The sequence below is a fragment of the Thunnus albacares genome, chromosome 20, assembly GCF_914725855.1.
Source record: "Thunnus albacares chromosome 20, fThuAlb1.1, whole genome shotgun sequence".
Lineage (NCBI taxonomy): Eukaryota > Metazoa > Chordata > Actinopteri > Scombriformes > Scombridae > Thunnus > Thunnus albacares.
Genome location: NC_058125.1, coordinates 9,075,914 through 9,097,836, shown reverse-complemented (window position 1 = coordinate 9,097,836; position 21,923 = coordinate 9,075,914). Strand labels below are relative to the sequence as shown.

General features: G+C 41.0%; 1 protein-coding gene across 4 annotated transcripts in view; it reads right to left on the bottom strand.

Annotated features, from left to right (window-relative positions):
- Positions 1 to 4,868: 4,868 nt before the first annotated feature.
- Positions 4,869 to 21,923, bottom strand: part of arhgap17a (Rho GTPase activating protein 17a) — a 29,484-nt gene continuing 12,429 nt past the window's right edge. The window contains exons 3-22 of one of the 4 annotated variants that reach the window (XM_044337807.1): positions 20,629 to 20,733; positions 20,353 to 20,385; positions 19,801 to 19,877; positions 19,028 to 19,139; positions 17,863 to 17,939; positions 17,329 to 17,446; positions 16,633 to 16,701; positions 16,384 to 16,465; positions 15,128 to 15,255; positions 13,234 to 13,345; positions 12,799 to 12,880; positions 12,570 to 12,650; positions 12,335 to 12,448; positions 12,004 to 12,095; positions 10,332 to 10,479; positions 9,730 to 10,020; positions 8,803 to 8,957; positions 7,207 to 7,806; positions 7,070 to 7,091; positions 5,246 to 5,332 (exon numbers count right to left, since the gene is read on the bottom strand). In XM_044337807.1, coding sequence (XP_044193742.1) covers positions 7,087 to 7,091; positions 7,207 to 7,806; positions 8,803 to 8,957; positions 9,730 to 10,020; positions 10,332 to 10,479; positions 12,004 to 12,095; positions 12,335 to 12,448; positions 12,570 to 12,650; positions 12,799 to 12,880; positions 13,234 to 13,345; positions 15,128 to 15,255; positions 16,384 to 16,465; positions 16,633 to 16,701; positions 17,329 to 17,446; positions 17,863 to 17,939; positions 19,028 to 19,139; positions 19,801 to 19,877; positions 20,353 to 20,385; positions 20,629 to 20,733 — 2,481 coding nt within the window. In that variant the 3' untranslated portion in view covers positions 5,246 to 5,332; positions 7,070 to 7,086. Of the gene's footprint in view, positions 5,333 to 7,069; positions 7,092 to 7,206; positions 7,807 to 8,802; positions 8,958 to 9,729; positions 10,021 to 10,331; positions 10,480 to 12,003; positions 12,096 to 12,334; positions 12,449 to 12,569; positions 12,651 to 12,798; positions 12,881 to 13,233; positions 13,346 to 15,127; positions 15,256 to 16,383; positions 16,466 to 16,632; positions 16,702 to 17,328; positions 17,447 to 17,862; positions 17,940 to 19,027; positions 19,140 to 19,800; positions 19,878 to 20,352; positions 20,386 to 20,628; positions 20,734 to 21,923 lie in introns of all 4 variants that reach the window. The other 3 variants (XM_044337805.1, XM_044337808.1, XM_044337806.1) reach the window with 3 other exon arrangements.

Here is a 21,923-nt window from a genome sequence, read left to right as displayed (position 1 = left end):
ATATTTCAGTGCAGTAAAGTCAGTGGTAGTTAAATTTCAACATTATTCAGTCAGTAGTGATTACATTTCAAAATTTAGTACTATCAGGTCATGTTTTTTAATTAGTCCAGTACTTTGGTTTATGACTGAATACTTGTATTAATACTAAATAAAAAACTAATGACATTCTATATATTCATCAGCAACTGAATACCAAATTTTGAAATGTAATCACTACTGACTGCATTATGTTGAAATTTAAATACCACTGAATTTATTCCACTGAGATATTTGACTTTGAAAAATATATTTATGAATTAATACAGTATTAATTTTACTTTGTGAAATTCTCAATAGTCATTTTCAAGTTATGCATTTCAGAAATTTCATTTCTAGTATACTTATACTATTTATTTTAGGGTTCTTAAATTCGGATAATTCACGTGCCTAATATTCAAAAGCTATATTCAAGTTGCTCAATTCAGTTCATAAATGACATTTGATAACCAAACGGGCCATCAGCTGGATCGATTCATTCAAGCTTAATTGCTTCTCCTTGATGTCCCGTATGTTCAGATCTGAATTTTACTGTCTGAATTTCATGTGTATGTATTTTAGCAAGCTGAGTTTGAGTTTTTGACTTGACTTGAATTTTTAGATCTGAACTGAGCTTATTGAAATAGAGCAACTTGAATAAAGCTTCTGAACATTAGGCATCAGAATTTTATCTGAATTGAGAACCCTAAAATAAATATACTAGAAATAAAGTTTTTGAAATTGCACAACTTGAAAATGACTATTGAGAATTTCTCAAAGTGAAATTTAGAGCACATACATTCATAAATATGGTTTTCAAAGTCAAATATTACAGTAACAAATTTAGTGGAATTTAAATTTCAACATTACATAGTCAGTAGTGATTACATTTCAAAATGTGGTATTCAGTTGCTGATATAATTCACATTATTATGGCAGTGATTTGCTTCCATACTAATTAGCAATTCTAGCATCTAGCATTTTAGCATGCTAACGTGCTAAACTATCTGGGTGAACATGGTAAATATTATACCTGCTGTACACTAGTTATGTTAGAAGTTAAATTGTATAAATGTAAGATACTATTAGCATATTTACATTTCAGCTTCAATGAAAAATATCAGTATCAGCCTTCAGAAACCCAAATCAGTGCTGTTATTTTCAGGTATTTTTCTTCATCAGAATCCCTGTACTGTTCTACTGAATGAACAATTCAGTGACATTTTAACAGTGGTGGAAGAAGTAAGTAAAAGTACCAATACAACACTGTAAAAATACTCCATTACAAGTAAAAGTCCTGCATGAAAAATCCTACTTAAGTAAAAGTACATGAGTATTATGAGCTTGATGTAGTTAAAGTATTGCAGTAAAAGTAGTGGTTAGGTCCCTCTGACTGATATATTATTATATATGACATCATTAGATTATTAATACTGAAGCATCAGTGTTTAGTCCAGTGGTTCCCAACCTAAGGGTCGGGCCCCTCCAAAGGGTCACCAGATAAATCTGCGGGGCTATGAGATGATTAATGGGAGAGGAAAGAAGAACAAAGTTCTGATACACAAATCTGCTTTCAGTTTTGGGACTTTTTCTCTAATCTTTGATTTTTGGAGAAATATTGGATCATTTGAATATTTATTGAAATGAAACCATGTGAGAAGTTTAGAGGGAAAATCACTATTTGGTGGAGCTGTTAACAACCCAAAGACATCTGAAATGTGACCCGACTACACACTGCTTTTTGTAAGACGTCAAAAGCCTAAAAGGTTGGAAACCACTGGTTTCATCTTTAACAATGTGTTGTATTTTAAAAGCTTGTTATATTATCCATTGTGTCAAATCTTCATCTGAAAACTAACTTAAGCTGTCAAATAAATGTAGTGGAGTAGAAAGTACAATATTTCCCTCTGAAATTCAGTGGAGTGGAAGAATAAAGTAGCATCAAATGGAAATACTAAAGTAGAGTAGAAGTACCTTAAAACTTTACTTATGTACAGTATTTGAGTGAATGTACTTACTTTCCACCACTGCATCTTTATGTATTTTGACAAGTTATTAATGCTTTCATGACCTTTTCAAAACAGTGCAGTATTTTTCAATAGCACAAAGAACTGTGCTTTTATACACACAATGAATAACAGTCACTTAAATATATTTTAAATAGCACCTTTTCTTTTAAAACTAGTGTTCAGTCATATCATTAAAGGCCAAGAGGCTGCAGGTTTTCCTTCTAAACATTAAAGATTATTTCACCGTGAATTCATCCATCTGTGGTTTAGACAAACCTAAACAGAAGTTATTAGCTGTCACACACAAATACATTAATCATAGTCACATTTGTATAGTTTCTTCATATACTTTATTTTCTTTGGAAAGGGGGTATAACCAAGCATTCATATTACATGTTTTTATTCCTTATTTAAGCTCACCAGACAGCATACATACAAAACTATGGAGCTTAAAAATGCAGCATTATCACTTCTAGTTTAATGGCATTTGTTCGTCTTAATGCCGAGGGATAAGGCAGCGAGGTACAGGAGCAAAGAGAGCAAGGAGGGGATTATTAATGCTTGATTGTCTCTGAAAAACTGAATAAAACCTGTTTTCAGGGCAATTGTGGCATCCAAGACTTTCTCCATTGGTACCATATTGGATGAGTTCTCTAGGAACCAAACTCTGCATTATATTTGAGGCCAACAAGCAAAGCTTACACAGAAAATACAACAAAGCCATTTTTTTTTAAAAATCTTTTGACATGGCAAAATCTAACACCACATCACTACTGAGGCTCCACAGCACTGTGTGCTCTCAGCTCAGTGGGAAAGACTGACAAAAAAAAAAAAAAAATCCTCAAAACCAGTTCACTAGGAAACCACTCATTGAGTTTGGCCTGCGCTCAAGTGCAACATCAGCTGTTTATGCGTCTCTCTGTTCCGGATGAAGAGGCTGGTTAAGCACTTTAAAAACGGTCTTTTCACTACATTCACTCACACGCAGCCTGTTGCGTGTAATGCGCCGGCAAACACCAGAGAGAAACAGAGACAGATGGGAGAAACAGAAAGGCAAAAAATACTGACTGCGTTCAGGCTGGAAGGGCAGCTAACCCTGCTACTTCTGCTTAGAAAATCAACCAAAACACATTTTAAATAGACACATTTTGTTGTAACAATACAGAACCATACATGTCTTCTATTGCAGAGGGTCAAATCACCTTCCTTACATCCCTGAAACATACTTGTCACCAAGACAGCTTCTTGGAAATACTGCAGTACTAGGAGCCAAGTATATCCTCCATACAGTAAATATATAATGCTTGAATTCTTATTACGGTGGTTCTGGGGGAACCGATAAGGCATGATTTACATTTAAAGACTGCATTAATTATGTCAAGCCACAGGGAATGTGTGATTTTATATTCGGTAAATAAATACAAGAGCGAGGAAAGGGATGGGGGTTTCCATACAAAAAAAAAAAAAAAAAAAAAAGTGTTTGAGACGACTGGAAACCTGCAGTCACCAGCTACACTTAAACAGTTTTGGTTTCTACTTCACCTGCTGACCTCTTCCCCTTCCCCCTGTGCTGTAGAAATACCTCTCCTTCTTTTTTTTTTTTTTAATTGTTCTAAGGCCATTTTCAACATTAAAAAATACAAAAACACCTCACACCAAATTCCAAACGAGTCTCATAAGTCCGTATTTTGGCATTTCCTCCGACCCCCCCCCCCACCCTGTCCATCCAGGTACAAACTTCCACGCGGCCTTCCTCCGTAACAGCATCCAGCTGTTGCATCATCGTTAACACGGTTGACTGTCGGCGTCGTTTGAATGCACGGGTGAAACTTCCTTCCTCAGACTCTGCTGATTGTCTGGAGCTTGTTCTGCAGGGGGGGGGGGACTACAGTCTTAATAAAGAGGTGGTGTATGTGTACGTGTGTATATGTGTGGGTGTATTGCAGTATAGAGGCTTTGCAGTGGTGTCACAATTCTCCTCGCAGCGACATCCGGCACCATCATGAAGGTCAAGCGGACTCTCTGTCGGTAAATAATGGCTAATGACAAGCTTTAACAGCACCACCTGCAGAAGATTGTTGTGCTGTGGGTGGAGGTCAGTGCAGTTACACTAGAAGTCAAAGTGAGAAGCCCAGTATGGTGATGTGTTTCTAAACTGAGATCACTGCGACATAGAAAACTGCAGTGATCACGTGTACTGTGACTCAGGCTGCAACGCTATCAATTAATGTGAATCAACTGATGCTGATTATTGTGTCCAGTAATCGTTTGGTGTATAAAAAGCCCAAAAAAAGTGAAAAATGCAGGTAACAACTTCCCAAAACCAAAGTTTACATATTCAAGGTTTTATCTGACCAACATCTAGAACCCAAAGATATTTAATTTACTCTCAGAGAAGACTGAAATAACTGCCAAATATTTACATTTCAGAAGCTGGAAACAGCGTTTTTGCTTTGAAAAAAATGACCCATTGTTTATCAAAATTGTTACCAATTAAGTCTGTTAATCAATTAATAGACTAGTTGTTTCAGCTTCAACATACTAAAAGTTACATGAGATATGATGTATATATAATGTAATGTAATATATAATATATAATGTAAAAATAACCTGAACTATGTGTAATTTTGGAAAGTGATGCATGTAGCTGTTACAAACACTGATAAATGCTTTAAATACATTAGAATGTAGAGCTGCAACGATTGGTCGATTAGTTGATCAACAGAAAATTCACATGCAACTATTTTGATAATCGAATAATTGTTTTTGTCATTGTTATGAGCAAAAATGCCAAATATTTGCTGGTTGCAGCTTCTCAAATGAACATCTCTGGATTTTCAACTGTTGGTCGGACAAAACAGGATCTTTTACATTTATAGATTTATAGACAAAACAATTGATTGATAGTGAAAATAATCGTTAGCTGCAGCCCTAGTAGAATGCAAATCAGCTGTGGACCTCCATCATGGCTGCCAGAAGGTGCATTATGTCACATTAAAGTCTGGGAGACTGGGAGAAGATAACAGCAGACTTTCTGAGGAGGGATGCTAGGATGATACTGTACAGGAGGAGACTAAATGAATCGTGTGTGTGTGTGTGTGTGTGTGTGTGTGTGTTTAGATGATGAGAGGAGATGCGCTGGGGGGGAGTGCTAGACCGAAGCGTTTCATCGTCTCCTGCTTATAGGACGGTGCTTTCAGTGTCCAGGTCACAGTCTTTGGGAGGAGGCAGGGAGCAGGCTGGCTGCTGGTCTACAGCGAACTCAGGGACCAAAGCTCGACTCAGCCCTTTAAAAGACATCGCTGGGTCTGGAGAGCAAGACAAAGGGATGGAGGGAAAACAAGTCATATTGTGCAGACAGTGAAAAGCTAAAACTCCTTTTAGTTACATGCATTTTTAATTAATATGAGACTACAACAAAAACACTTAAACAAAGTGTTTCACTGTTTTGTGCTTATAAGCAATACATAATATGTTTTCCATACACTCCATAAACCTCCTTGAGAAAGATAAACACACTACTCATGCCCACATTATATGAACAATGGCCATAATCACAAACATGTGCAGCTTCGACTCTGCTGTATTTAAACATTTAAAGCTGTTGCAATTATGCCATCCAGTGAAACAGTGTAATATTTTCCATAGCTTAAGCAGCAGAGGCTCAGCAGTGTAAAGCGGTTGTGTCAGGGTGGAGGTCTGAACAGCAGGTGGCGGTGTTTGGTCAGAAACTGGAATCAAAAGGTGCAGCAGGCAGTGAAAGCAGATTGGAAAAATGTGAAGTGAAGCAGTTTCGAATTTATCAGCTGAGTGACTAGAAGAAGTTGGAAATTCCCAATTTACATATGGATACAACACATGTTTGTTAGATGATGCATTCTGAACACACAAACCAACTGAACGTACAACATGCGGAGACATTAGTGAGTTATAAACATGCATGTCAGAGTTACGCATGCTTGATACCGACACTGATATTTAAAACTCACAATCAGTACGATACTGAAAATGACAAACAATATACACCGTTTCACATTTTATTATTAAAAAAACGGAACAAAACAGAGTTGAGAGTTTGAAAATGACTTCAGTTTGTAAGTTCAGTTCTGCATTTCGAACACGTCTGCCTGCTTTAGGAAGAATAAATTGGTTTCAAACCCTGTCAGTGCGACTGATGGTCACATTTCAGTGATGGGAAAAGAAGATGACTCATGATAAATGATAGCTCTGGTGCAAGACTGCCATCTTACACATCACAGTCCTTCGCTTCTGTAAATGCTTTTCTTTTTACTGTTGCTGTGCAATGTTATAATCAATTAGATCTTCAGGCGCAAAACAGCACTAATGATTATCATGTTATGTGTACTTATCTTAAAATGATAGAAATCTGCAAGAGGTGACTGAACAGAAAAGCAAATCGGCTATAGGATCGTCAGAAAACAATGATTATAGGTGTCAACAACTAAGAAAGCAAAACAATATAATAAACCCCAAATAGAAAAGAAAAAAAGAAGAAAAAACAATTAAATGAAAGTGTTTCAAAAAATGTAAAAAATGTAGAAAATATGTTTGCTTCACCTACATTTTCTCTCCACTAGACTGAATCACCTCATTTCTAGAAATGACTTCTCATACTGTTCTGTACTGGATGACTGTAGAAAATACAAACCCTAAGGAGGGAACACAAACTCCTCTGTGACAGTCCAGGGACTTCATATCTGTGTCAGGACGAGTATGTAGAGATCAGTCATAGAGAAGATAATAATTTGATCGCTGACTAGAGTTCTGTCACCTTCCCTCCCGTGGGTTTACATTCTTTGTCTTTTATACATGTTTTTGACAACTGAATGTCAGAGATGTCTGCTTTGCTCGAGGAGCCTCTGGGACTGTGATGTGCGGTATGACAGTCGGTGTCAGGTCTGGATAAATGATAACTGACAGAGGCTGCAGGCAAGTACAAAAATGGCTGTGGTGATGAGTAAGAGTTCTAGAGATAAACATGAAGTGCAGGTGCTGCCAGTGCCAAGTGTCAATTAACAACAAACCTCTCACAAGTACGTCTTTAACCTGTGGAGGTATTACAATGCAAGACTATTAGAAAGAGAGCACATTAGTACATCAGCAGTGAAACAAATGGCAAAGTATTATACATGCAATCATTATATGAGGAAATGAAACTCACCCATCATCTTGTAAGCGGTGGCACAGATCCCGTTGGTGTCATTGGTCAGTGTGGTGGGCTGTGGTGGCGGTGGGACGTTGGGTCTGTTCCTGGGTTTGGGGACGGGTCGCGGCCGGGGAAGTGAGCCTGTCTGGTAGGGAGACGGGGACGGAGGAGCGACGGCCCCGGGGCCGCCGTCGTGGGTGGTGGTGGTGGAGGGCGGAGGGGTGTCTGGAGGTGTCGGGGTGTCCGGAGGTGAGGGGTCCGTGCTCTGCTGGTCTCCGCCGGGCTGGCCGTGCGACGTGGTGGGCTGCGGGGGAGGGCTGGCCTGCGTCGGAGGCTCTGGAGGCGGATGGCTGGGCGCTTGGATTGGGGGCTGGTTACTGGAGTGGCGCCTGGGGGTGGTGCATGGCTGTGAGCTGGGAGAGGTGGGAGAGCTGGGCGAGTGGCTCGACAGGGGTCTGGGAGTGGGGCTGAAGGACTGGGATGAGCCTGAGGAGGAGGTGGAAGAGGAGGAGGAGGAGGAGGAGGAGGTGGTGGTGGTGTGGTTCACTGAATTGCAGGGCTGGCTGGGAGGAGGGTTTGTGGGTTTGGGAGGGGCCGGAGCCTGCTTCTTGGTACCTGAAAGTTGACGGATAATCTTGTGATTATTGGTGATGCATAAAAAATATCAAATGTATTTTCTGACAGTTAATGTGCTACTTTCATCTGTAAATGTTAATAGTTGCCATTAATAATAGAAATACAAATAATAAATCATTTTTGAAACGGTGGGAGAAAAGTTGCCTCTGAACAGTTAAAAGAATTTAAAAACTGAAAAAATGAATCCGACAATAAAAGGTGAAAAGACCTTGGAGACATTTTGGGAAATACGCTTTGTGTGTATTCACATTGTGCCAAGACAGATGAGGAGATGGAAAGCACTCTCTGTATGGTAAATATGTAGCTGGTTAGCATAGCATAGCATAAAGACTGGAAATAAAGGGAAACAGCTTGTCTGGCTCTCTCCAATGGTAACAAAATCTGCCTACTAAACCTATAAAGCTCACTAGTTCGCACATTCTATCTCATTTCTTTAATCTGTACACATCTGTTTATTTCCAAAAAATGTACTATTCTTTTAAGGAGCCAATAATAACAATAATGATAAAATGATGCGTCTGAAAGCTCCCTTTGACTTCAGTCTGAATTTGATTTAATAAAGACCCATGATTCTCAACACAAGGATATACTGTGTATTTGATGGAATTATGAGTTCAGAAATGTTGGCACGGTCTGAACAATAGCCAAGCTTTGAAATCAATCCTCCGTGTTAAAGGAAGCCAGTGCAGGGAAGTGAAAATCTGAGACAGCTACATGCTGGACTACCGTGAGTGTAAAAGGACTTTCTGAGTAAAAGCAGAGCATCATAGATTACATCAAAGGAGGGATTAGCATCTTTAGGGATGCCAGAACATAAAATATGATTTTATTTTTGAAGATATTTCCCAAAAAGGAAAAGAGAAAATTCTTCCAGGCGTTTTCAAGTCCAGCTGGCTCTGACTTCATACCTCTAGATATCTCATGACCTGAGTGACTGAGAATCTTGGTACTAGACTTGAGTGTGCAGTCTCTTACCTCTGCGCATCATATGGGGACTGGGCCCCATGGGTCCAGCCCCGGGGGTCCCAGTGCCCAGCTGCCCTGCAGTCTGTCCCCCTCCTCCTCCTCCAGAGCCATTCCTCTGGAGCAGAGGGGTCTGGGCAGGTGTGGAGTCACGTAGCTTTGGGTTGCTTTACAGAGAAAAAAGGAAAAAGAAAAGCTTTTAAACAATCAAGCTTTCTGAAACGCCGCATGCACCACTAAAAGCTTCTTATTGATGGTGAGAGTCATCAAAGCAGATACAGCTACAATGTCAAGTGCTGCAATAATAAACCTCACAAATGTGATCTGGGTGTCTTATCTAAATTTACCTTCCCAATAGAGTCTGTAGGACCATAAGAATGCTGAACTGAATAGTGTTATCTGTCTGGATATGAATGTTGAATGTTGCCCTTTCACCAACTAAATCAAAGACACCCTTCAGTCGTTGCGTAACAGGCACCAATGTCCAGGCTTTTCAAGGCAGTTTAGGCCAGTTAGTGTGACGTTCCTGCTGATTCCAGTGATTTGGGGAGGAAAGCAGAGGGATGGGAAGTAGAGAGGCCCTGGGAGTGACTGTGAGCAGAATGACAGCAGCCATTGTTGTGCTCTTTCTGTGGGCTGAAGTCTGCATAGCTGTAACTGGCGGTGTATGAAAACTTGTGGTTTTTGTAGAGAAACACAAGCTGAACCAAAGCGACCACGAGAAGAGGAGGTGTCTGCACGACACCAGTGAATCATGCATTTATAATCTGCTGTGCTTTATGGAGCCAGTGAGACTGAACTTATCTGTCCTCATAGAGTGTCTCCTCACAATATGAACACTGAAAGCATAAACACGTGTCTGCATGTCTATCTATCTGTCTGTATGGCATGCTGTGTCACTTCCCACCGGCAGCAGGCAGGCAGGGAAGCAGCCCTTACCTGAGCTCTTCTGTGTGTTGGGCTAGAAGCTGCTGAGCGGCTGCGAGTGCAGCGAGACCCTGCGCCAAGCTATGCTGGGAGCTGTCAAGCCCTGACCCCCCCGGTGGAGCTTGCGGCTGGGGCTGGGGCTGGGGCTCGGCCGAGGGCTGGGAGACCTGCCCGGCCCCGTGCCCCTGCCCTGGAGTCTCCACGGGGGGTAAAGGAGGCTGGAAGGCAGGTGAAGTGTGCTGCTTTCTACCTAAGGTGTTACTGCCTCTACGAAGGGTGTGGTCCGAGTGCTTGTTAGGGGTGCTACAGAGGGACAGCGGGGAGACGGTGAGGGAGAAAAAAAAAAACAGAAAACACCACAGCTTTGATCAGAGAGTCAGTGATTAGACCGGGACAGAGAATCACCACAACCCCAGAACACATAGGGAAGTCAGTAAAACAGTGGTAAGGATCATGTTGTATCCACAAAAAAAAAATATACAGGAAGCAAAAGAAAGGGACCAGAAAAGACAACTGGATTAAAGCCAAAATTATCCCCAAAAGCAATTAATTAGAGTAAGTCATTTGACAAGCATGAAAGTGCCAACAGCACTGAGCAACTCCCGCTTGATTACTTGTCTTTGCGCGTTGTGTCGTTCTCTGGTCCCACCATACTGCCGGGCCGCTTCCTCTCGATGGTGCCACAGTCATAATCTAGGTGATTGTTGTGGTTGGATGCAGGTGTGGGCATCGCAAACATGCCGGACACATTGAACTCCACATCTGTAAGAAGAAAGAGAACATTTACAGATAGGAACCAAGTAGTTTAACTTTATCTTGTAAAAATTTTATCGAGAATGCTCTAATTCAGAGTGATATATAATGAATGAATGAATGAATGCCGTCAGTGACACCTCAGGAGATACATGGTAGTTGATGAGGAAACACTAGGTGTTTCTTAAAGTCCCCCTCCATAAAAAAAGTTTGGTTTTTTGGTGCTCTGACAGATGTTCAAGCTTCACTGTGCAGGATGATGTATGTGAAAAGTCTGTCAATAGAAGGCTGTTTCCACATTCATCAGCTGAAGGGGGAAAAGTTTCTCTGTGCTCTGTGAGCTTGATTTGTGACATCAAAAGTATCTTGGAAGCCAATTCTGGTCCAATATTCAACTTACACAAGTGTGATGTGGAAACTTTAAGCCTCCAGTGCACATATACTGAGAATAGACTTTACAGTGAAGTGGGAGACATCTCGTATCCAGCAGTTAATCTTCTGAAATGAAATATATTTGTATATTGATAGATTCTGGGAATTTTTAATGAGGGAGAAGAAGTAGATGCAATTTTAAGGATTTTAAAGTGGTGATTATACGTTTTTCGTGGAAAAACCATATCAGACACACATTATTGTTCCAAGCAGAGTCTTAATACATGTCTGGAAGGGATCTTTAACTGAACCTCTAACCTGTGATGATTGGACAGCCTTATTAACCACTAGACCGTGTGGGTCTCAGTCCTCATCCAAGGGAGCTGTGGTGTGGCTTGTTAGGCGGTTTGAAATCTGAACCAAATGCAGGAAACAGCCTCAAAACACAAGGTTTTTATGGGTAAGAGGAGGCAGATGTTGACATCGGACAGCCAGTTACACATGTTTGGCAAAACTATCTTAACAAAATAAACACTGGGCAGGAAGTCAAGTCAAAGTCTTGACAGATGCCCATATGCAACCTTTTGTTCTTAACTGGCATGAGCACCATTAATTCCTTATTTCTTTCCCTATTCTTATCAAGGATAATGTGTGGTTTGGGTGAATCACCAGGTCTTCACACTAGGTGGGAAGGTAGCAAACACTGAGCCATCACAGCAGGGATAAGTCACTCTTACAGTCACACTAATGGAGTGTTAAGTCTCAAATCTGCCTGGATTTGTCAGTCTACAAATTGTGGGAGGAAAATTCTCATAAAAATATGCAAACTCTGCACAGAAATAGCCATAAAATCAACACAGGTCCTTATTGTTTTGAGGCAACAGCACAAGCAACTGACCCATAATCCCTCTCTGTATGAGCACCCAAAACCGTAAATTGTGGATAAGACAGTCTGTCATCATTTCAGCTTAAGCTACAAGAACTGAAGGCAGACTGACTTCGACAAACCTGCCAGACAAACCATGACAAAAATGCTCAATGTTTAGACCAAAAGAAGTATAGGTGTAGGTTTGTTTTAATCTTGATATCTGTAACAGATGTTAGTGGTTATATTTCCATCCTGGAGGAGTAGGACAGCTGTAGAGGAAACTCAGAACCTACCCTCAGGAAAGAACCAGTCCGCATGCTGGATGATGGGCTCTATGATGGCCACCACGTGCACAGAGGTAGCTGCAGCCATCTCAGCCAGACTCCTGGGTGTACACATGTGGATGAGCAAAAATTAGATGCTTTCTAACGTAATGAAGGGCACTCTGAAATAAGCTCAAATAACAGTCTATAGAAATCCACTCCACCATCCAAGACTAGGATCATGTCTCAAAGATTATTACTATACCTTTGCTTTTATACACAAACTGAACAGTTCATTATCATATTCAACATCAGACAAACATATTGTATATAAACAAAGATGCTCTCAACCCCTTCTCACCCCTCAGTCTTGGCCCAGAGCAGGTTGGGTCCAAGGACGATGGCGATGTTGCTGGGAGTCATTTTGTTCACCTCGCTGTCCTGAGCCAGTTTGGCTAAAAACTTCACCAGATACCTGCATGAAAACATGGGAGTTTTTAATGAGTATTGATGTGAACAGTCACTCACAAAACAGAAGGAATTAGAGCCTTGTTAACATAACCGCTGTCTGGATGTGACGAACATTGGTGGCTAACCTCAGGTTGGTTTTGTTGTTCTTTGGTAGCTTATCACACACAACCCAGAGTGCCTGGAGCCTCTTATCCGGGTCCGACACGCTGGAAAGATTGAAAGCAGAGCACGTTATTAATCACATCTGATGAGATGTCCTTACATGTAATTTTCTTTACATTTGCAGTACAACTGTGTACTGTATTGTACAGTCTTGGTACATTTTATCCCTAGTGATAATGTTATGAGCCTTGCCTGGATGCCTGGTTCCAATCATCATAAAGCTGATGGGTCATTAGAGGATCAGGAAGTTCTCTCAGGTACGACTTCAGTGCTCCTGAAATCACACATCCACAGATATTTTCAGATTTTCCAGACAGTTTTGCAGACAAACACAGAGAATTTATTATATTATTCAAACTGTTTGAGTGAACTGAGGAATATAATTTTGACTATTGAAATCTTTTTGCCACTGCAGTGGGTGGTAGCCATTTATAATATGGAATTCACATGCTATTTGAAAATGTAGACATCGAGGAAAACAAAGACAAACAATGACATAAAAACACACACATACCAACTTTTAAATACATTTTAAATTACCCAAGGTTACACCTGTACTTGCTTCAGGATTTTGGTCATAAACCAAAAAACTCAGAAACTCAAAAATAGCTGCGGTTTGGGACGTACCAGCGACGGCGTGGGGGTCGGAATAGAACTCCTCCAGTTGTGACGTGGAACAGTCCAGCGCCGCCTTCAGCTTCTTTAGTTTGGATGCTCCTGCTGCGATTCTGAAGAGACCCTGACACGCACACACGCACGCAAAGACAAATAAACCACAGTCATCGCCAGTAAACAACAACAAATATACATGCAGGCATTCAATGTGTGCACAAGACCCCTGTGCTACACACACACACACACACACACACACACTTTTCCAACACTCAATTACAGTTCGACTCTGTATAAATCCACTACATAAACTCCCCCTGCCAGCTGCACATAATGAAACCTCAAAGCAGGCAAACAAACACACCCACCACTCACAGCAAAGCAACCTCTTTACTTTGACACGTAAACAAAGGCCGTCTTCACGCTATAATGACACAGACTGGACTCACCAGGGAATGAAAAGGGCGACAAATAACGTGCTTTGCAGCTAACACTTGTACTCGCTCTTTTTTGCACAAACACACACAAAGAAATGTGATTTATGGACAGGAGACAAGTAGACTCTATTGTATTCTAAATTTGTTTCAGGGAGGGGATATCACAAACATTTCATAAATCATCACGGCAGCAGAAGTGGCAACAGTTTTTCTGGATGTGGGAACATAAATTCAGGAGTTTCCCCTGTTTACTGTTTGTCTATCCGCTCATCTCCTTGAGTCTTAAGATGCTCATTGAACAAACAATTTAAAGCTTGGTTTCAATTATGTCAGTGACCAGTGAAGCCAGTAATCGCAGCCACAGCTCCATGTGACTTTTAATGAGCAACATCAGCACTTGTTTTACTTACATGGTGAAACAAAGGAAACAAAAGAGCAGTCAAGTTACACAAAATCTCATTCTATGGTTTAAAATACTCTAGAGGGAATTAACTGGCAGCTAGAGAAGAAGCGCTCTCTAAATCATGAACTGTGGCTGGTTATCATTAGAATTATGTTATATAACGTGTTAGCAAACAACTGCCTTCTTACACATCAGAGCAGGATTATCATCCAATCAGACTTTTGTCTCTGGCCACATGTTGAAATGCAATCTTCACTCTCCTTTGAGCTCTGTTTTAGTCTCCACCAACTCCAGAGGGAAATATCTGAGTCTTAAGCTTACTAAACGTTTTGCTTTTGTTTTTCAGGTTGCTAACTTTGCTGTTTGGCGCTGGGGAGGTAACATTCAGTGGGTTTAACAGAGCTTGTTTGCTGAGAACAGCTAAATGCTGCTGTTGAAAGTGGATAATATGGCAGGCCATAAAACGGAAACAATACTACATGAGAATAAAAAGCTCCACAGAGCTGCAGAGTTGGGTGTGATTTCTGGATGTGTTCGTTACTATGAGTGACCCCTTTCACCTTTGACTTTGTCATTGTTTATTTTGGCACCTGATTTAGATTTAGTCTTTTGACAAAAAAATATATTAGTTTTAGTTTAATTGTAGTCATATGATTTTTGTCTTTTTCTCATGAGTGAAGGTTTAGTCCACTCATTCACAAATTTTTTTATCTTCTAAGCATTTTGCTACAGCTACTGCTGTCGCCAACTTTGTTGTGTACAGTTACCATGGTTACAGATGTTGTTTACATCAGAGTCCATAACACTCTACAGACTCTCCTTAACTGGACAAAAAGTTGTTATTTCCTAACTCTGGCTGTTTAAACCCCTGAGCAGCTACTTGTGCTCTCCACTACAGAGCAGCAAATCATTTAGAAGCATCACTAGTGGCCCCTAGAGGCTATGCTGCACTTCTTTTAACCTTTTATTGCATGCATCTTACAGCAGGAGGATGATTCTACTCTTTCTATCCTTCCAGAACAATAATCATGCAAAAAGCTACCCCTTCTATCTAATCTCTCTGTTTTACCTCTTCCTTCATGCCAGTCTCTAGAAGCATCATAACACAGGCCTCTAAGGGTAGGGCGATCTCCCTTCCACTCCTTTTCAGGTGTTCATCCAACCCCGTGCCAAACGCGGGCTTCTCCGTCCACGAGTCTAAACACAAAAGAAGAGTGAATGAATGAATGAATGGTGAATACAGAGACTGAGATATCCACTGATATGACCTTTTGTTCAGACTGTAATCTCATTCACATTGTTTCAAATCTAAAAAGACATAAAACAAGTGTTTTGAGGCAAGTTATGTGCTTGGCCTGTCTTTCATGTTGGCCCAGGATTCAGTGCGAACAAGCCTGTTGCTGCTCTGGATGGCAGATTTCTGGGTCAAGAACTCTCCCTCAGGCCAGTTCCCAACCAGTGGTCGCTCCCCCTACAGGGTGCCGTCAAATAATAACCACATGCTCCCAGTCAGTGGGAGTTACTGTTCAGCCGTCTTTCTGTGTTTCTGTGTGTGTGTGTGTGTGTGTGAGCTAACATGCGAGTGAACGGGGGAGGCAGAGGACTGAGGAGGGGAGGGCTGCAAAACCCAGGTGGGTGTGATGTGAGAGAGGTGGGGGTGTATGTGGAGTTGGTGAGTCATCGCCACATGCTGGGAGACCAGGCTTGACTGGTTTAGACCATATGTGTTTAGTGCCGAAAAAACAAGGTTCTTGAATAAGACATGGCTTCAACACTTCAAATAAAGACACAAAGCCAACAGAGAGAGCTGAGAAGAGACAGTATATTGGAAAAAAAAAAAAGGGAAAGTGAGATTATTTTTGGAAAGCAAAGCGGTGAAAACAAAAGACTATTCTTTAATATCTGGGCCCCATTTGCGGCCTTTAACAATTACCGCAACTGAGGCAAAAGGTAGTGCAGAAGTTAGAAAAACAGACCAGAGTGATGTAACTGAAAGGTACAGTAACTGGTTTCATTTACCAAGCCAGCTGGAAAAGTGAATAAGAAACCCGCTTCTCCCCTTAGGAGCTAATTGTCAGTGCACCTGTGGGCAAAGTTCTCAACCTCAAACTTCTCCAGTGTCAAACTGGGAAAGGTTTGTTTAAGAGACACCAAACAAAAGAAAAAGAAGGGAAAAGGTTACAGAAGCATTCTCCAGAAAGTATGTAAAGAGGTCCTGTATTCTGCCCTGCACAGCGCCTTCTTGTATGTAAGTTCTTTTTTAGCACTGTACTGTTTAGTGCTGAGTGGGTGTGTGCACGAAGGCAATGTTTATGTGTACTTTACCTTGCTGAGTCTGGATGGTTGGCAGGACACCCTCCAGAAGAGTGAGAGACTTTCTGTGGTAATCAGCCTGAGCTTCTAAGAGCTGCAGGAAGAGAAAACATGCAGAGAAACAGACAAGGAGTAAAAGATACGACAGCAAAGTAAATAAAATGTCTGGCCAAGTCTCTGTTTCACAGTTACACGGCAGCTGTAAACATTCCCACAGAAACTCACGGTTTTGACTTGCTGAGGATGACACACTCCACTCACCGTTACAAAGTAGCGGGCATACTCCCCTTCTTTTGAGAAAAAACTGTACATGTCTGCAGCGAGTTGGTCCTGTAAGAGAAAAACAGGGATGTAAAACTTGTGCACTGAAAGAATAATCTCAATACTAACTTTTAAAACTATGTCAGTGTGATTCACAAGAAAGAAGAGAAGCGTTGCTGCAGTAAACCATTACTAATTCATTAAGAAACTACATCTTAGCCTCACACTGTCATCCATCAAATGAACTGCCGGTATTTTAAGTGGTATAAGGATAAACGTCAGTGGTCAGCTAAGCCACTGGTCCGTGCACTATGTGAGTCATAAATCCTCCTGCTGTTGGCAGGACTCTGGGATACTGGGAGGGAGAGCTGGTGAAGGGGAAACACAAGGCTCTCTGCTTCCTGGATAGAAAACCTGACACATCACACAGCAGTACACACTAAAAACTCACCAGTGACTCAGTTCAATAGAAACACACAGAGCTGACGGGGCATTTTCAGTCATTTGTGTGCGTCAGCAAACTAGGTCAAAGGACCCGGGGGTCTTGGAATGACCGGTTGTTACTGAAATGATTGTTTTACCGTCGAAAGTTCTGACCGGCCCTATTTTCAGTTTCTTTTTCCTCAATCCATTAAGGCTGAAAATTCCATGTAACAAACTCCCATGTTAAGACCTGTGAGTCATCTCCATTCATACCTTGCAAAGCTCCACTTTGTTCATTGCTTCATCCATCTCCTCCTTCAGTAGGTCAGCTTTGGCCGTCAGTGCTTGAGTGTTTGTTCCTGAGATAATTGACTTGGTTGCCTGCAACCATCTGAGTTTGAAGACAAGAGGGCAAATTGGAAAATGAAATCTGTTCTTCCATATTGTAATTTTGCTATCAGGTCTTTTCTGTTTACACAACATCTATTGCATGTCTATCCGCCCTGGGAGAGGATCCCTCCTTTGTTGCTCTTCCTCAAGTTTCTTCCATTTTTCCCTGTTAAAGGTTTTTTGGGGGAATTTTTCCTGATCCCAATCAAGGGTCTGAGGATAGAAGATGTTGGATGCTGTACAGATTGTAAAGCCCCCTGAGGCAAACTTGTGATTTGCTATATAAATCAAAATTGACTTGACCAGACTTGAAATTCAGGAGTGATTGATGTAAGAGAATTTCATTTGGATTTGAAATATTTCTAAAAAAAAAACTCAACATAGATGAAGTGATGAGATATGAATGAACGGTCAAACCTTGCTCTGGCAGAATCATAATCCAGCACCAATTTGGCCAGCTGTTTCCTCTGCTTCAGGATGTTGGGGATGTCCACCTACAAGAATTATATAAAAAAAACACAAGTTGAACAAGCCAAAGAGCATTTTAGCATTTTTATTGGTAAAATAATAGAAATACCTGTACTGCCTGCATATCTGCAATACTTGATTCAAATTCTTAGGATCTCATTTCAGTTTGTTTAGCGACTGAGAACAATGACATTCACACTTGAAGGCACAAAATGACCACGATAAGACACCTGCAAATAAAGGTCTCGGCCTCCTCTAGGGTTTCAACTAACGATTATTTTCATTATCAACTAATTGATTATTATTTTCTTAATTAATCGATTAAGCGTTTGGTCTGTTGTTTAAAAAAAAAATCGCAATTCACCACAGCCCTTCAATTACACAAACCTTTCATTTGCTTGTTTTGTCCGACATACAGTCCAGAATCAAGAGATGTTCAATTGACTGTTATATGTGTAAAAAAAAACAGCAAACACTGACTTTTGAAAAATGCTTGAAAAATGACTGAAACAATTTATCTATTATCAAAATTGTTGCAGATTTTTCTGTAATCGATTAAACAACTAATCATTGCAGCTGTAGCTTCTTCTCAAGGCAGAAGCAGTGCAGCTTGTTAGGAGTAACAACTGTGGCAAAAACAGGAAACAACAAAAGGTTTATGGGTACAAAGATGCGGATGCCTGATAGCCAGTTTATTCATGTTTAGAAAACAGTATTACAAAATGAACAGATGGCAAACCACAGTCTGTGATAACAAAGAGACTTAGCTAATGTTGCCCGTTTTGTTTTGACTTGTCCTGCATCTAAATTTCCGACCTGGCAGGATCACATTACGAAAACTAACTAATATGCAACCTGCTTGTGAGTCCATGTGACTTTTGCTCACAAGCTAATGGTTCATACGCAACTAGGCAGTGTAAACCCAAAAAGACAGAAACACAAAATGCTGTTAAAAAATTGTTTCCACTATGATTCAGACCAAAAAAAAAAAAAAAAAAAGCAAAGAAAATGAGTGGGAATGCACTTTTAGGTGAGCCGAGAGCTATGAATGTGTTTTTAAATATTTAACTTATGTTCAGCTGCTGTTATGTCCAGAGGGCGTGCAGTTTCTGACCTCTGCTAACTGGCTGAGGGGATCCAGAACGTCCTTCTCTATCTGCAGCTCATGTTGCATCAGCTCTGATGCCAGCCGATTCTCTGCCTCGCCGCACACTTCCATCATCTTCCTGTTAACACACATCAACACAAAGAGAGTGAGAGAGAGAGAGAGAGAGAGAGAGAGGAGTGTTAAAAGTGCACATATTTATCCCTAATTATCACTGTTAGGTGAGGATGAGAGGCCTTCTAGCATCCAGTGTAATCACGCCGTCTTCCTGACAAAATATAATTCACACAAGGACACAAACGCTCATGCTCTGTCCCCAATCAATGACTGAAAGCTAAACCAGGTCACTGTAATGTCATTATATCTAGTTGTCCAAAGCCAGGAACACACAGTGGCCTAGTGACCGGTTTATACAGTAGTTCTATGTGTCACTAAGATCATGAATCAGAGATTTGGGCCGCAATTTCTCCAGCTGACATACTTCACCTTCCTCATTATTTCCAGTCAGACACATGGCTGCTGCGTAGATTTGGAGACATTCACTTTCAAGATCCTCAAGTATAAACTGTCTGGCCCTGTTTTGTGTGTTTCTCCTCAACCACAACGCATGATCTGATCCTCAAGTTAGGGAACTACTAAAAGTCCCTTCAACAGAAAACACAACTAGTTTGCCCTGAAGGCATGGCCTCGTATTTCACACTCTCTTGGGTGTATCTGCCCCATATAGCAACAGTTACAAAGAACAATTGGTTATCTGGTGTGTCAATCAGTCATGAACTCACCCTATTAAGGAGTCTTCTCCCAATTGGTTTCCGCCTTCAACCATAGCCTGCGATAACGCCGTCAGAGGAAGCTTTTTCTGCAGAGTGCATGTTTGTGTGTGTGGAAGAGGGACAGATGCAGACAGTGATTAGCCTTATATTCAACTATGCAAATGCACCATTTCTATACAGAAGCTTCAGCATTTGATGTTTAGGCCAATGTAAAGTTGATCAAAGACTTTTCATTGAGCAGGTCAACAGCAAATTCACAGAATCAGGAAAAGGAAGAGGGCTTTCTGAGAGAAGGAGGAAAATACAGATGTTAAATGGGATTTAAGAGGCATACTAGGGAAGTAAGACATCCATCAAATGACAATTTCCTTTAAAATATGTCTTCACAGTTTGGATAGGTAAGTTTCCAACATCCTGTTTTAAACCAGAGAAACCCAAAGGCAAAAGTGTCATGCATAGAGACTTGAGTAAAAGTGAATAAAGATGGCAGATGTATGAATGGTAAATGGAGCAAGTGGTGCCGAGGACCAGAGAGGTGGAGTAAGTAATCTGTGTTTTTACCTGACCATTTCCTGTATAGAGGCGTGGTACGGACTGTAGTGCATGTAGGGTGGTGTGGGGTAGAAAACACAAAAGAGAAATCATGTACTGGAGGCCTACTGGGGATACTTTGATGTCATTTGTAATGAAAAACAGTGAGAACTCAGAATTTGTGTTGTGGATGATTTTTAAAAAAAATTAGATTACTACACATTTTATCGTAGCTGTTTACTTTAGTTAGTTTGTTTTAAAGAGTAAAATAGGGCTGTAACAAAGGTTTATTGTTAACATGCTTACATGTCTCTTCTCTGCATCTGCGCCGATGTGTCCCTGTAGACATGAGACCATCCTCTTGTGTGTGTTGTGGGACACCACACGCACCAACTCCATGCGCCGTTCAATCTGTGTATGACACAAGACATACAAGGACAAATATTTAGCAAATATCTTCTATATACACACGTCATATGCAAGCAGCAACTACCACAGCTTGAGGCTGACGCCAATGCGACTGTGCGATGCCACCGACAGCTACTAGATACTGGCTGAGTCAGACAGTTCTCGCGATATTTCAGCAAGTTTAATGTTACCTGATTACGATATCTGCCCTGTTAGCACAATTTAGGTGAGGTAGCTAACATTAGCCCACGTGAGCACCTATCAGTGTTCCCAAGCTAGTGTTTGCTTTGGTCCGAAGTAGCCATGTTTCCAGAGCATGAAAGGCAACACCCTGCACTCCTTGCTTTGGAAGGTCCTGGCTTCAAACGGAAAAGGTGGCACCAACTCTGGGCTTCAAACTGGCTCCAATGCAAACCTATGGGTGATGTCACACCTCGCTATGTCCATCTTTGCTTACAATCTATGATCATATACCAAGAATGGATGGCAATTCAAGTTCATTCTGTTAAAAGTTGACCATTTGTTTGTAGAGAGATGGCTTTTTATATAAAAAAGGATCAAAACAGTACAATCCCAGCTTCTCCCAGCTGCAGTATTTGGACTAAATCCTACTATAATTATTATTATAGGACCACAACTCTGAACTTTTGGTTAATCTCATCAACATCATGAATTTGTCTCCATAAACCAACAAAACAGTGTGTCAGTGGCTAATGAGATCCAGTTCCATGAAGAGATTTGATTTGCCCCTTAAGGGAGATGGAGGTCAGAGTTCAAGCATGATTGATAAGGCTCATCCCTGCGGAACAACGCTGGAATGTTATCTTTGAAACACATGACTCATCGGAAGTGTCTCCATAGCAACGGCCGCTGAGCTGTGACTGGGCTGTGACCAAGAGCGAGGAGTTCTTTAGTGTTAAAAGGGCCTTTTTGATTACACAGGCTTTTCCTGTCTGCTCGCCTGGCTACACAGATCCACTCTGTGCTTTTAGCCTGACAAGACATAATACTGTCATTGATGGGCTGGTCAATGATGGGAGTCACAGCTACTCTGGCTTAAGGACAGAGCCCGATTGAAGCTGTGCAGAATGACTATTCACTGTCCTTGTCATGCCAGGTGTTTGACTGAGACAGTCAGTGTCAACATTAGGCCTCGGCTAACTGTCACTAAACCATGAATTGCAACTCATCAT